General features: G+C 52.6%; 6 protein-coding genes across 6 annotated transcripts; 3 read left to right on the forward strand and 3 right to left on the reverse strand.

Annotated features, from left to right (window-relative positions):
- Positions 1-290: 290 nt before the first annotated feature.
- Positions 291-2,874, reverse strand: Aspvir_008371 (histidine phosphatase family protein; the record flags this gene model as incomplete). The annotated part of the gene is made up of 4 exons (XM_043271543.1): positions 291-940; positions 1,220-2,022; positions 2,073-2,202; positions 2,262-2,874. 4 exons carry the CDS (start codon positions 2,872-2,874, stop codon positions 291-293), a joined length of 2,196 nt encoding a protein of 731 aa, XP_043127478.1.
- A 1,237-nt stretch (positions 2,875-4,111) lies between these two features.
- Positions 4,112-5,792, reverse strand: Aspvir_008372 (DnaJ domain protein; the record flags this gene model as incomplete). Its single annotated transcript, XM_043271544.1, has 5 exons — positions 4,112-4,264; positions 4,323-5,377; positions 5,431-5,524; positions 5,585-5,628; positions 5,687-5,792. 5 exons carry the CDS (start codon positions 5,790-5,792, stop codon positions 4,112-4,114), a joined length of 1,452 nt encoding a protein of 483 aa, XP_043127479.1.
- A 730-nt stretch (positions 5,793-6,522) lies between these two features.
- On the forward strand, positions 6,523-8,127 carry erg9 (bifunctional farnesyl-diphosphate farnesyltransferase/squalene synthase; the record flags this gene model as incomplete). Its single annotated transcript, XM_043271545.1, has 4 exons — positions 6,523-6,590; positions 6,681-7,740; positions 7,790-7,972; positions 8,023-8,127. The coding sequence occupies 4 exons, from the start codon at positions 6,523-6,525 to the stop codon at positions 8,125-8,127; spliced, it is 1,416 nt and encodes a 471-aa protein (XP_043127480.1).
- An 838-nt stretch (positions 8,128-8,965) lies between these two features.
- Aspvir_008374 (hemerythrin domain-containing protein) lies at positions 8,966-9,576 on the forward strand (the record flags this gene model as incomplete). Its single annotated transcript, XM_043271546.1, has 2 exons — positions 8,966-9,097; positions 9,145-9,576. The coding sequence occupies 2 exons, from the start codon at positions 8,966-8,968 to the stop codon at positions 9,574-9,576; spliced, it is 564 nt and encodes a 187-aa protein (XP_043127481.1).
- Positions 9,577-10,736: 1,160 nt separating this feature from the next.
- Aspvir_008375 (A4/G1 family peptidase) lies at positions 10,737-11,573 on the forward strand (the record flags this gene model as incomplete). Its single annotated transcript, XM_043271547.1, has 1 exon — positions 10,737-11,573. One exon carries the CDS (start codon positions 10,737-10,739, stop codon positions 11,571-11,573), a length of 837 nt encoding a protein of 278 aa, XP_043127482.1.
- A 499-nt stretch (positions 11,574-12,072) lies between these two features.
- On the reverse strand, positions 12,073-14,063 carry Aspvir_008376 (putative MFS transporter; the record flags this gene model as incomplete). The annotated part of the gene is made up of 10 exons (XM_043271548.1): positions 12,073-12,099; positions 12,147-12,479; positions 12,527-12,766; positions 12,812-12,931; positions 12,983-13,183; positions 13,231-13,337; positions 13,395-13,486; positions 13,540-13,615; positions 13,662-13,752; positions 13,797-14,063. The coding sequence occupies 10 exons, from the start codon at positions 14,061-14,063 to the stop codon at positions 12,073-12,075; spliced, it is 1,554 nt and encodes a 517-aa protein (XP_043127483.1).
- Positions 14,064-14,077: the final 14 nt, after the last annotated feature.

Consider the following 14,077-nt stretch of genomic DNA (forward strand, 5'->3'; position numbering starts at 1 on the left):
GTTTCTTCATATGAGCAAAATTGTTCTAACATGGCGGCATGCTTAGGCTTCTAACATCGTTGCAGGATATAGATCCATATACAATTAGTGCATGCCTCACAAGCAACAAGCAACGCTTGATATACCAAACATTGGTCGATAAACAGAGCGCTTCGCGGTACGTCGCAGCGTGTTGGCGACATTCTCTGCAAGCCAAATTCTTGAATAGCTTGAGCAAAATCGGCAAGCAGTCTCTTTCCTTTCCCATAAATGACAGCGAGACCTTCTTTCTCGGCAAGCAGCCATAGTCTTCAGAAGCCATGAGCAACTAGCTTTGCAAGATATACCTTGCATTCGCGGCTCAGCCGCTCTTCTGCTCCACTTTCGGATCCAGCCTCTTGTTCCGACACGGGTATCTCGATGGCTGGGAAGCCCCCAACGTCCACAAGATACTCGTACGCGCGCTTCACACCTTTCTTCCACGTTGACACTGGCATATCCTCTCTCGCGACCAGGAGCACCACCGGTAGAGCGTCGTGTACGCCCTGAATCCCGCTCTCCTCAGTGGGATACAAGGCATATTGAATGGAAATACCGTACAGAGACAGGAAATATAGAACACTGTGGCGAGTTTTGTGTGTAAGCCTGGATAGCCTGCATTGCAATGGGTCAAAGCCGTCTATGGGCGTGGTGAAGTTGACTTCTAGGCGGGAGGGCAACACCTTTCTGCCCTCTGTCTCTCCTACGACCTCTGTCGCTGCTTCTGTCTCTGTGTCTGATATATCCTCTGTGGATGGCGGGCTGGGGGAGTCCAGTGCCTCGTTGAATGATGCATTGAGATCGCAAGGGTACTTGCCCATGCAGCTGTCTAGGGATGCGCTTGCATCATCGATCATCATCTCGTCAAAGGAGTATTGGGCGATGCGAGACTGGAACTCCATCTTGTATGTTGAACGAGTGACTGGGTAACGATTGTGTGAAAAGATGTAGTAGAGACACCTGAGTGGAGAATGAGAGATAGCAGGTGTGGAAGGGAAGGGGAACAGAAGTCCTTCAGTAGCTATTCTGAGGTCATAATGAGCAGCATAGAGATCTGCACAGCATCGATCCATAGATTCTCCAGTGAATGCCTGACTGGTACCTGAATAGGATCATCCATGGTACGACTCCATCACGACAGGCAATATATATATATATCAAAGCGGCTACACTGGCCGTCCATCCCCAACCTGATGCCCGCTCGTATAGTTCCCAAAACAAGCAAACTGATACATCGCCTCCTCCTTCAACTTCGGCACACCTCCCAGAAAATCCCTCACAGCACAGAACCCGTTCTCCGCATGCCCACAGCCCACCAACCCCTCCATCGACACCGGCGCCCCATTCAACACAAACCGGATATAGTCCGTACCCCCCACCACTGGATTCCTATACAGCGTCGCATCCAACTCTTTAAACGACACCGCCCCCTCATCCGGACAGGTCCACACCTCCGAGACGAACCGCGCCCCGAACGGCGTAATCTCATTAAGTCTGAATGTCCGCTCCGGCGCATGCTCAATTACATCCGGCAGACCCCGCCCCCCATACTTGAAGTACTCGAGCCCCAGCGCCGCAAGGACAGCGACGGTGACGTCGTCGTGCGACATGTCCATGTACAGGGGCTGGTGGAGGGGGAATTGCGCTGCGTTATTGTCGTAGGTATAGTTGATGCTTGTGTCGCTGGTGGGGATGAGGTGTCCGGCGAGTCTGGCTGCCAGCTCGAGGACGTACCCGATCCCCTGGGCGCGGCCGCTGGGGGCGCCGAAGCCGTAGTTCCCGTAGAACTGGAGGTCTACATTGTAGGCGTAGTCGCGCCATTCCTGCTCGGTGAAGAGGGAGCAGAAAGGGGAGGAGCCGAGGGCGGCGGTTTCGTAGGGGCAGAGGTTCATCATGGAGGTGATGTCGAACGGGGTGAGGTTGAAGTCTTTGGGGAGGAAGTGGGAGAGACGGGATAGAGCGGGCTTGGTGAATCTGGGGATTAATTTCGTGGCGGAGTTAGCGCTGGACTCGGTCAGTACGGGGCCTGGCAGCTGGGGGTATGATGGTGTTACCCCTCTGATTTATCGCCTGGACAGGAATGGTCTGAGGCGAGAGTGTTGTTGAGACCGTCTCCCTCGGGGATGATGACGAGGTCGTACTCGGCGTAGGAGCTGTTTGCGCCGGTGTTGCCAAAGAAGCCGCCTGTATCAGTCAGTAGAGACGCAGGAGGCAGAACGCGGAGTCTCCGAGGGATCACTCACTCAGCCACCATCGAGCACTTTCCAAGATCCTAGCCTGCGACGTTGTCCTGAAAATCGGTTTCGGTCTTGCAGTCCTGTTGGGATATACATTCAGGGAAGAATCCCAGGCCGCGACACCGGGTCCGGCGCGATAAAGCAGCCTCCCGTACTTCGCCCAGATACTGGCCCCAGAGGTCGCCTCCGTCGCGGCACCAGTGACCTGCAAGGTATCTTCGCCGAGCATATACTCCCACTCGTTGAGGAAAGCCAGCGGCCCTTTGCCGATTTTGCCGCCGTGTAGTTTGCTATAGTTCTTCACCTTTTGAGCAAACGCTTCCATGCCCCCGCCATCTAGCCGGAAAGAAACAGGGTATCGCTGGGCATGTCGGTGCAGGACATGGACCTGGGATAGCTCGCAGCGCCGGGGAACACCATTTGACGCACTGAACCCCGGCGCATCCTTGTATGGACTGAGGTTGCCCCAGCTAGTTGTGATATCAAAGCCAGACGCGAATGTGGCACCCGTTGGAGCAGATACATGCGCAGAGCAGCTGGCAGTCGGCGCAGCAGAGACTCCTCCCGCGGCCGCCAGAAAGGCGAATGCCAAAACAGGGGAACGAAGGAATTGAAGCATGGGGGTCAAGTTGTCGCAGTAGCAGTCTACTCCGTACTGCCCTATCATGATTGCAAATCCGGCAGCTATGCCTGTTTATATGCGTGCGTCGGCCCATGGTGGGACTGGATAGGCCATATGCGGGGTTGCGCTTCTGTCGGCCAGGACATCGTACAATCCACAGAGTACGGAAGTGCAGAGCGTTAGAGATGGCCTGGTATCAGCATATCGGTTTTTGAATGGAGTAACAGGGATCAACTCCGAGGTAGCATTGTACGCGAGGGGCTGAGGGGGTATCACCAGTCGGAGGGCACGTATCTCGCCCTACGCTCTAGTGGCGCCGACGAAGCTTCGTTTAGTGAGTAGCGTGTTGCCGGCCACCAGTCAAGTTGAAGTCATTGAGGGACAAGGATCAGATACGGGTCTCGGAGACTACGTTGCCAGGAGATCCGGATGTTGATCGTTCGTAACGGATAGTCCTTGACTTATTTGGGTAATTGCTCGCGTGCTCACTCTGCGCATTATCAGCAACTGGAAGATGGGGAGTGGCATGATCCCTGCTTCAGAAACATCATCACAAGCCGAAATACACCGTCGTCTAGAAGGTTCTTGTTGGATTAGAATCAGGCTTGAATTCTAAACAGCAGGTTCTGATCTTCTGGCGGTGAAATGCTGACAGCCCGGGAGACCAAGAGCCGAAGAGCGCGGGGGACAAAGAGTCTCAGCGGTGGAGAATACACACAGGATAGCCAGGATTTAATATTATTGCAGGCCTTTCTTACTATAACCGAATCAAATATCGTATGGGATTCTGTTTCCGGTCTGTTGTATTCCCTGCTGTGTTGACCCTACTACTATCATCCCTACTAGCTAGAGATGGTTGTCTGGACGCCTTTTTGGCTAAGTGGTTGGATGTATGACACGGTCAACAAAACAAACCGCCAATTCTACTTCAAGAGATGTACACGACAATCAACAGCTGGTATCACGAGGCTGAATGGGCTATATATAATGGTCGCTTGATCAAGCGGCCAACAGATATCTAACGAAACAATTCGCCGTCAACACCAATCTATCATTAAAATTTAATATACTGTACGTGCAAATATGTAAAGTCCCGAGCGGGCCATGAAGGCGTAAAGGCACGTATCCAAGCACCCGAAGGACAGAATCGAATAGAGGAGAGTAAATAGACAGCGGTAACCCACAAGCTCAGCAGAACGGGCCTCATGGCAAGGATATAAACAAGACTAGGTATCTATGCGGTGGTTTCTTCTTCGTGGTGGTGATGCTCATGCTTCGACTTTTCCTTCTTCTTTTTCTTCTCGTCCTTGCCCTTCTTCGACATGGCTTCAGCCATGAGCTGCTCAAAGGCCATGTAGTCTCCTTCTTCTTCGGGATCACGCTCTGCCTATAATTTTTCATTTAGCTTCCTGTGATGTGCTAGAGCTCCAACGGGAAGAGCTTACCTTTGAATAGATATTGCCGGCAATAACCAAGGCGTGCGCGCGCTCAAGCCGCTTCTCCAACTTGATGCGCTTGTCACCCAGAACTTGATCACAGACGTCGCGCAGCACGCTCTGAATTTCAAACTTGCTGCCTCGCCATGCGGCCGCCAGAATCTTGCCGGTGACCTTCTTCTCGTACTCTGCCTTCTTCTCGTCGGTCCAGTCCTCTCCGCCCTTCTCTTCCAGCTTGGCCATCTCCTCCATGGTCATCTGCGCATCGATAGCTGTCGAGATTGTAGTCCAGGTCTCCTTGGCCAGAGTGCCCTTGTCCTTCAGTCGAGAGAAGAAACCGGAGATGCCGAGGAACTTTTGAGACTTGATGAACGAGGTAGCTTTTGATGTGTAGGTAGCACCAATGGCATGCAGAATCTCCAGACCGAACGATTCCATCTTCAGGTTTTCCACCTCAAGGCGAATCTTCTCCTCAAAGGCACGGGTTACATCGGGGCCCTTGTCGGTTTCCGTCCACACGCTCAGCTTGTCGACCAACTTGGTTGCCAGAGTGTTGACCCGCTCCTCACGAGCCTTCTTTCGCTCCAGTTCGTAAGCAGCCAGGCGCTCTTGCTGTTCCCGAGACAGACCCTTCTTTTTCTCCTTCTTGCGCAGTTCCTTCTCCTCCTGAGACAGACCGGCTGCATCCATCCGAGCCTCCTCTTCCGACTTGTCCATGATAGCCTGTTGTCCCATGTAGCGACGGGGTGTACTCGTTCCGGAGGTTGGCGCTGGCTTCTCTGATGGTTCTGCGGCTGGAGCTGGAGCTGGAGCTGGAGCTGGGGCTGGGGCTGGGGCTGCGGTGCCAGCGGCATGGCTGGCTTCCCCTGTCGCCGCGGCGGCCTTGACCTCCTCGTCATGGATATTGAGTTTCTCCTCCGCGGCTTCCGCCAGTTCTTCCTCCTCCATTTCCTGCATGGTGATGTCCATGGTCGCGGTCAGGTCCTTCATCAACGAGATTTCACCAATCAAATCGACAAACGCGCTGCCACCAAAGATCATGCTGAAGAATTCGGCCGGGTCCTCTTTATCGCCTATCAGTATGGTCCGACAGCTCGATTACACCTGAACAACTCACCGAAACCGCCGCCCGGAACTGCATCTTCCTTTCCGTATTTATCATAACGCTTTCGTAGCTCCTCATTGCTGAGAACTTGGTAGGCTTCTCCAATCTGGATCATACCGAAAGAGATTAGTATTTATTACACTTCCATATGTTGGAGTATACCCACCGCCTGAAATCTCACATGCGCAGTCTCATCGCCGGGGTTCTTATCTAGTCGAGAAGTCAGAATCAATAGCAAGAACTCATGAAGACATAGGAGAAATCGCACCAGGATGGGTCACAATGGCCAGTTTCCGATAGGCCTTCTTAATCTCGAGTTCTGTGGCCGTGGGTGGCACGCCCAAAGCATCGTAGTAGGTAGTGTCTGCGACCATGATGACTTGCCGTCAACCAAGCAGAATAGTGATATGTTTCGTCCCCGAGGTCGCAAATGGTGAGGAATTTTCCAGAGAAAATCAGGAGGAAAGCAGATCGTAACCTGCCAGACTAGTTGGCTGACCGAGGACAATAATATTTTTATCTGCCTGATGATGCTCTCTGACAGCAGTTTCGTCATGGCGGGGGGAAACATCTGACGGGGTATTATATGTAAGGTACTGTCACAAACACCACCAGCCACACCAGGCAGTGGGGTAAATAACAGGAAACCGACACTAAACTGGACCTCGACGGGCCGTAATACAGGCGTAATGATAGGAGCCTGCTGTGCGCCAACGCCAAGACACGATCTTTTCCCTCGAATTCCCTTGACAACCTCAGGCCCTCAGGCCCTCACACTCCTCAGCCACTCCTTGGATATGAACCAAACCTACCAGACTCTGCGTTCCCCTTTTCGATCAACGGAGTAATAATCTCCCATCTTTTCTTCTTCTTTGTTTCTTCCCTCCTAGGTCTCATCATCTCCTCCACCTTCCCTGTCAGTGAGATCTGCTTCTTTCCTTGCTTCTCTATTTGTACATCTTAACTGTGTCAATAGCTCTTTTTGATTCGCTTGTTGTGTTCCCCACATTCCCACTATTTTTTTTTTTTTTTTCTCACTCACCAACATCCGCCTTGCCGTCCTCTCCTTTTCCGTGACCTCCTCTTCCCTACAAATACCTCACCATGGGCGTTGCAGCAAATGCTTTTTACTACCTCTTCCATCCCTCAGAATTGAGGTCGATACTTCAATGGTTGGTCTTGGCCTTAGCTATGAGCACTTCTCCTTGCCCTTAGTGTCTATGTGCCATTGCTTACGGACACCCTTTCGTCCTTGCTGATAGGAAGATCTGGCACAATCCTGTTCATGAACGTGATGAATCCAAAGAAACAGAAACAGCGAAGACATGCTTCAAGTTCCTGGATCTAACGAGCCGGAGCTTCAGCGCGGTGATCAAGGAGCTTCACCCCGAGCTCTTGCTTCCCATGTGCGTTTTCTACCTGACACTCCGTGGGCTGGACACCATCGAGGATGACACCTCGATTCCTTTGGAGACCAAGGAACCGCTTCTTCGTGGATTCGAAGACATCCTCGAGCAGGATGGCTGGACCTTCACTGGTAACCGGCCTGAAGAGAAGGACCGTGAGCTGCTGGTTCAGTTTCACAATGTCATCGCCGAGTTCAAGAATTTGAAGCCTGCCTACAAGGCGGTTATCAAGGATATCACGGGCAAGATGGGCAATGGTATGGCTGATTATTGTCGCAAGGCTGCGCTGGACGATGCAAGCGTCAAGACGGTCGAGGAATACGACCTGTATTGCTGGTATGTTGCTGGCCTGGTCGGAGAAGGGTCGACTCGCCTCTTTGTTGAGGCCGAGTTCGGTAACCCCGCCTTGCTCAAGCGTACCGAGTTGTACAAGTCCATGGGTCTTTTCTTGCAGAAGACCAACATCATTCGCGATATCCGTGAGGATTTCGACGACGGTCGACAGTTCTGGCCAAAAGAAATTTGGTCCAAGCACGTCACCGTCTTTGAGGATCTCTTCAAGCCGGAGAACCGTGAGGCTGCACTGAACTGCAGCTCCGAGATGGTTCTCAACGCATTGGAACATGCGGAGGAGTGTCTCTTCTACCTTGCTGGTCTGCGCGAGCAGAGCGTCTTCAACTTTTGCGCCATCCCTCAGTCCATGGCCATTGCTACCCTTTCCCTTTGCTTCCGCAACCCGGCGATTTTTGAACGTAACATCAAAATCAAGAAGGGCGAGGCTTGCCAGTTGATGATGGAGTCGACGCAGAACCTGCGGATCCTCTACGAGGCCTTCCGTAGATACGCTCGTGAGATTCACAAGAAGAACACCCCGAAGGATCCCAATTTCCTCCAGATCGGCATTGCGTGTGCGAAGGTGCGTGTCCTCCATTCATCACCGTTTGTCCAAATATTAACAGTCGCAGATTGAAAAATTCATCGAGACCATCTTCCCGTCGCAATCGGCCGAAGCGGCCAACCGGCGTGTCTTGGGCCAAAAGTCTGAAGCTGAACAGGAGAAGGCCAGACTGGAGGCCGAAACCCGCAAAGACGTCCTCTTTATGATGGCTCTGATGGGAGTGATTGTTCTCTTTGTTTCTATTGTAATGGTACGTCTCGTCGCTCCTCGCCATTGCCGTTACTTGCTAACAACCACCAGATTGCATTCGCTTGGTACTTTGGTGCGCGCTTCGATCTTGCGTGGCAGGAACTCCGCAAGGGGAACTTCCGTCCACCCAAGCAGCTGCGTGACCGAGAGCTATAGCCTTGTATTACTGCTACGGAGTTACGACCTTCACCTAAGCTGTTTTAATATCCAGATTCTTACTGACCCTGCAGACGACTTGTGTTTCTGTTACTTACCACGTCAGTCTTGCAAAGATACTTCTACCTAATGCTACCCTTTAATTTCTCTTCATCGTTCCACAATGTCTAGCTGTGGCTGCGCCAGCCGGTTGGTCTACTCGACCTTGCCTAGCACGGATGTCAAATTGCAATCCAGCCCTTTCATGACTGTGGTTGTGCCGAAGAAGTGCTGATATTGAGTGGAGATTTATCTCTTTGACCAGTGACGTACTAGATGTGTGTCTTGCAATGTTCAGTTTTCCTGACGTTGAGATGGCAAACATCCATTGAGGATCTGGGACATTCCTTGTAATTAATATAGTTTAGCATTCTGAATGTACGCTTCGATAATTGGATACTTTGTCCTCTGTGGTCTCTGTAAAAGTCGTAGTCTGAGCGGCGAGACGCTCTCGTCTTCGCTGTAGCATAGGACCTTTTCCATGTCTTCCTGCGATATGAAATAGGTTTATTTGTCAGGTATTTGTAATGCGCGCTACTTGTTTGCCAGTAATTCTGATTCGCAGCGACCTCTCCCATCCCCACCTCTGAGATAAGGTATACAGCGCAGGAAGGAAAGCTCTATTCTACGACATATATAGACTGCGCATCGGCTACACGCTCAATTAGATCCCTTGACGTCGATGAAAAGGCTTCGAACCCTCCAGAGCCCATCCTTTCTCCACCCGAGTTCAGTGCGACGTGTCTGTGCCCACAGAGCAATTTTTCCTGTAGGAACCCGGTATCAATCATTCTCAGTAATGAGCCAGAAGAACCATCAAGCATGTCCGGACTCCACCAGTCAACCAGACGGAAACAATGAACCGCTACCCCCCCTCTCACCAAAAGACTTTCAAACCTACAACCGAATGGCGGAGCATATGGACCACTTCGTACGCGCCCTTACCCCATCATTCTACCTCACTAACAGCACCCACAGCACAACAACTTCCGCCTAACCTGGAACCAACTCCAAGACGCCTGCACCAGCACAGACAAAAAGCCCAACGGGCTTTCCCCGCGCCAACTCATCATAGCCGGGCTTGGCTTCTGCTCGCAGCTCGACTTCCACCACTCCATCGAAGAGCAGCACATCTTCCCCGTGCTCGCGAAACGGATGCCCGAGTTCCGGCGCGAGCTGGCGCTCCTCACGCAGCATAAGCAGATCCACAAGGGTCTGGAGCAGTTGGAGGCGTATTTGACGAAGTGCCTGAGCGGCGAGGTTGACCTCCAGCGGGAAGAGATGAAACGGCTTATGGATGCATTTGGGGATGTGCTGTGGAAGCATCTGGATGAGGAGGTGAGGACGCTGGCGGCGGAGAATATGCGGAGGCATTGGAGTTTACAGGAGATGGCGCAGCTTCCTATGTGATTTTTGGTTTGCTATTGATTTAAGGCATGCGGATGTTTCTGGTTGGGGTAAGTTTTGTCGTTTTTGATAGACCTTTGAAGCGCTAAAACTAGCATATACAATATACAGTCCTCATACTCCGACTCAACAACTTAATTAGAGAATTGTTGTTATTTTTTACTGCATTTGACTGTCATCCAGGCCATGTCGAACGTTTCGGAACATCCCTGATACCTATGCAGGACACATGATGACCGCTACTGATCATCTCTCAGCTACAAGGAACACTCTACGGCGGAATCTACTCCAGCAAGCTTCAGTCAAGTACCAAGGACGTCATCCCGTCATGGGAGCGAACCTTAAACTGGCGAAGTGGAATATCATCGGCCTGGACGCCCATCTGTCCATCCTCGGAGCAAGGGTTCATTGGTGGGACGTTTTCGGTCGGCCATGCGATATGGACCTTGCATTCTTCAGCAAGGGATGCCTGATACAGAGTCCACAGGACAGGATCAGCCGGGAAAGGCATGCTTCAATGCTTGCAGTTGCGAATACCCCTTGCGGCGGGAGGAATGCGGCCAACCCGCTTTCAGTGGGTTTGGTACCTGATGCTCTCGTCAGTTTACGTGGACTGTCACAAGGCATAGGCACTTGCATGGCGTCATTATTTTCATCGCTGGGCACGAGGATGAGAATATTGAGGTTTATTGACAATTTGCTTCTGATCGTCCGCCCGCATGACCGTGTATACAATGTCCGTAAAGTGGGCAGAATGCTGACGGGAAACGAGGCGACTCGGGCAATGGATCAAGTCAACAGACAATGTTGACTGTTTACCTTGCAGCGGACATGCAGCGCTGATCCGGTCTGACCAATTGCGAGGTGATGCACGCGGATAAAGCAGATACTGAACCCGAAGTCTCATCCCGTCCCGGTAGTCGATCATACTTGATTCGGTCCGTGACATGATCATTTGGAGTAGCTTCGGAATGCTTGCGGGTACTCTTCAGGTCAGTTTGGCAGGGATCTAATGAGATTACTTCCGGCCTGCTGGACCGGCCCAACCGCATGCGACTCTGTCCTCCAGGGTATTAAAGAGCCAGAAAGCCACACCCGCAGCGGACTACGACGGGAAAGAGCATCGTTTGCCCTCTTGAGTGACCACCCTACCTCCCTACGACATGAAGTTCCAAACCAGCATCCTCGCCGCCACCCTGCTGGCCGGCAGCGCCCTGTCTGCCCCAAGCAGCCGGTCCCTTGAGCGTATGCGCGCCCGGGCCCTAGCCCGGCAGTCCCACCCCATGGACGGCGCCGGAGCTAGCCCTGCTGACGCGGACCCCAGCGCAGAGCACCGAGCCACCGAGACCAAAGTCTCCTACAGCAAGAACTGGTCCGGCGCCGTGCTCGAGCAGCCACCCCCCTCGGCAAGCTACACCGCCGTGTCAGCGACCATCACCGTCCCCGAAGCGACGGCGGTCGCCGGCGTGACAGGCCAGCAAGCCAGCTCGGCCTGGGTGGGCATCGACGGCGACACGTACGCGAACGCGATCCTGCAAACGGGCGTGGACTTCTACGTCGACGCCGACGGGACGCACAGCTACGACGCGTGGTACGAGTGGTACCCGGACAACGCGCACGGCTTCAACCTCGCGGTCAACCGCGGGGACGTCGTCGTCGTCAAGGTGGAGAGCACGTCGCCCAGCGAGGGCGTCGCCATCATCGAGAACCAGACTAGCGGGAAGACGGTGTCGACGACGCTGAAGGCGCCGTCGCCGACTGCCACGCTGGCGGGCCAGAATGCGGAGTGGATCGTCGAGGACTTTCAGTCCGGGGCGACGATGGTGCCGCTGGCTGATTTTGGAAGCGTGGTGTTTACCGGGGCCGAGGCGAAGGCTGGCGGGAAGTCGTATGGGCTTAGCAATGCTACGCTCATCGATATGGAGCAGAATGGGAAGATTTTGACGCACACGACTGTTGTGAGCGATACCGAGCTTACTGTCGACTACGTCCGGAATTAGCCTGTCCCAGCTCGCATCAGCGGTATGGAGTACGGAGTTTAGCACGGACAACTGTGGAGATTGGCATGTCTGCTATTTTCATATCTTGTTTTTGTTGTTATCATAGAGCACTGCCGTTTCAAGTCTTAATCAGTATCCACGTACCTGAAACCAAAATCAAGCAAATTCTTAGGCTCTATCTACCCCCAACCAGGCTGGAACCAACGCCTCCAGCACCAATTTGTTAGTTGGTTGTTGTATGATGAGGTGAAGAAGCTACTTTATATCAAGGTGACAAGGTGAGTGATAACTAGTGAGGGCTGGCGTGTTGCTGGAAGGTGACCATTTACAGTGAGAATGGTTAGGCTGCAGGATAGATACAGACGTGAGATATAGTCATAGGATATGACCTCGCATACATCTACCCAGCCGCAACAGCCGAGCAGCGAACTTCAAACATCGTGTGAGAAATGAAGAATCCAGATACCGCTCCTCACCCCGTCCTGTCCGTAGGCAGAAGCTACAAAACATATCGAAAGCGAGGATTCTACCACCATCAGCAACTGCACCACAGCTCACAAGCAACATACATACCTCGAAATCCGTCAAATCCGCCAGAACCTGCTCATCTGCGTCTCCCTCCGGCGCGGCCCCGCCCTCCGCATCTCGCCGCTTATTCCGTCTGATCAACAACACCCGCAAGGCAGCCGTGCACGCTATCTGGCCCAACACACACGCCAGAATGAGCTTGCATCCGGTCTGGTAGACGGGCGCTTCCTCAGCCAGAAAGGCATGCGGGCCGATGATGTTCCCCACGCAGTATGCGAGGAAGACGAGGGCTGTTGCGGTGACTCGTTTGGTGTAGCCGCCTGTGTTGCTCGAGGGCATTTGGAGGGAGAGGACGAGGGAGGTGACGTATGAGCCGATCTGCGTGGTCAGTACACTCGCACTCGGGCAAGGGGTCGGTGACTTACGATGTAGTAGCCGAAGAGGACCCCGTAGCGATTGGTTCGGGGCAGCTGCCAGAGGAGACACACGCCTATCACTGTGGGTATGAGGTAGATGGCCATGATGATCGTGCGGATGTTCTTGAATCGCGAGGAGAGGTAGGTCCCTGAAAGGATGAACAAGACCTGGAAGGCTCCTTGTGGAATGCCTAGGGCTGTTGCCAGGAGAGGGCTGGAGACCAGTCCTTTGATGATAAGTTTGCCAAACTGCGGATATGAGCACGAATCTCGGTATGCAGAAGGGAGACGTACATTAGCCACGCCTCCGTTACAGGTCTCATTGAACAACACAAAAAGGAACGCGAGCCAGACTTGGGGATCGATGAGAGCCTCTCGGATCTGGTACCACTTTATCGAGCGGTTGAGAATGCCCTGGAAAGATAGTTAACAGCTGTGCACCGCACACTGAGGAGAGTGGCACACCGTCTGGTTCTGCTTTCCTCTTCCAATAAGCAGTATCTTTTCCTCGATTGTGAACCGCTTGGCGGAGAGAATGCTGTTTGGAAGAAAAATCAATAAAATTCCTCCCCAGAGCACCGTCACGCCGCCACAGATGAGGAACACTGCTCTCCAGACAGGAAACCCGTTTAGCTGGCCGATAGCGAAGCTTATCAAGCCACCGAGCTAGGACTGTCAGATATGCTATAGAAAATCCAGGGAGAGCTGCCCACCATTGATCCAACGCCATTGCAGCAGTAGAAACACCCAGCTCGAAAGGGCTGTTCCTGCCGGAGATACCACATGGCAACAATCATCATGAAGCAGGGGGTAATCGGGGCTAAGACGTTAGCTATTGCGGCTGCCAGAGTAGACAGACGCATATCAAGGATAATACCTTCAAAGCAACCGAGAAGAAAGCGGCAGATAGCCATGCCGGTGAAATTGTGGCAGGCGGCCGTTATCATGAGAATGGCTCCCCATGCAATACTAGCAAAATGTCAGTGCCAAATAGACAATTGACATTAAGGGGCCAAGCCTACACAAAGCATGAGATGACAGTTCCGACAGGAAGTCGCTGGGCAATCAAATTCGCAGGATACTCCCAGAAGAGATAACCTGTATGATCAGCCTGAGGGTGACCGCTGAGGGCGAGGAAGAATACCAAAGTAAAAAATGCTGGCCAGCCAGCTATACTCATTACTATTGATGTGAGCGTCTTGAAAAAGATCAAAGACTGCACTGTAGCTGAGAGCCTATACCGTTTAGTAGTCTCTTGGATCGCGGACGGAAAACTCACCTGCTTATCGATATATTGTAAGGCATATGTACCACAGAGAAGAGGCAGAAGAATCAAATCAACTCGCCTTATAATCCTCCGGGATTTGGCGGGGTCATCGAGCATCTCCTGAAGCTGGGAGTGTGAAATGCCATGCTCTCGCAGAAAAAGTTCCGCCTCGTCCAGCGACGAAATTTGACCATTCTCAATGTCATCCTCCTTGCCGGAGACGGTTGCAAGGATTGTGTCGGTCTTGACCTCGTCAGTCTTCTTCTCCTCAAGCAGCATTTTGATGATATCCG

Source organism: Aspergillus viridinutans, assembly GCF_018404265.1.
Source record: "Aspergillus viridinutans IFM 47045 DNA, scaffold_6, whole genome shotgun sequence".
Classification (NCBI taxonomy): Eukaryota; Fungi; Ascomycota; class Eurotiomycetes; order Eurotiales; family Aspergillaceae; genus Aspergillus; species Aspergillus viridinutans.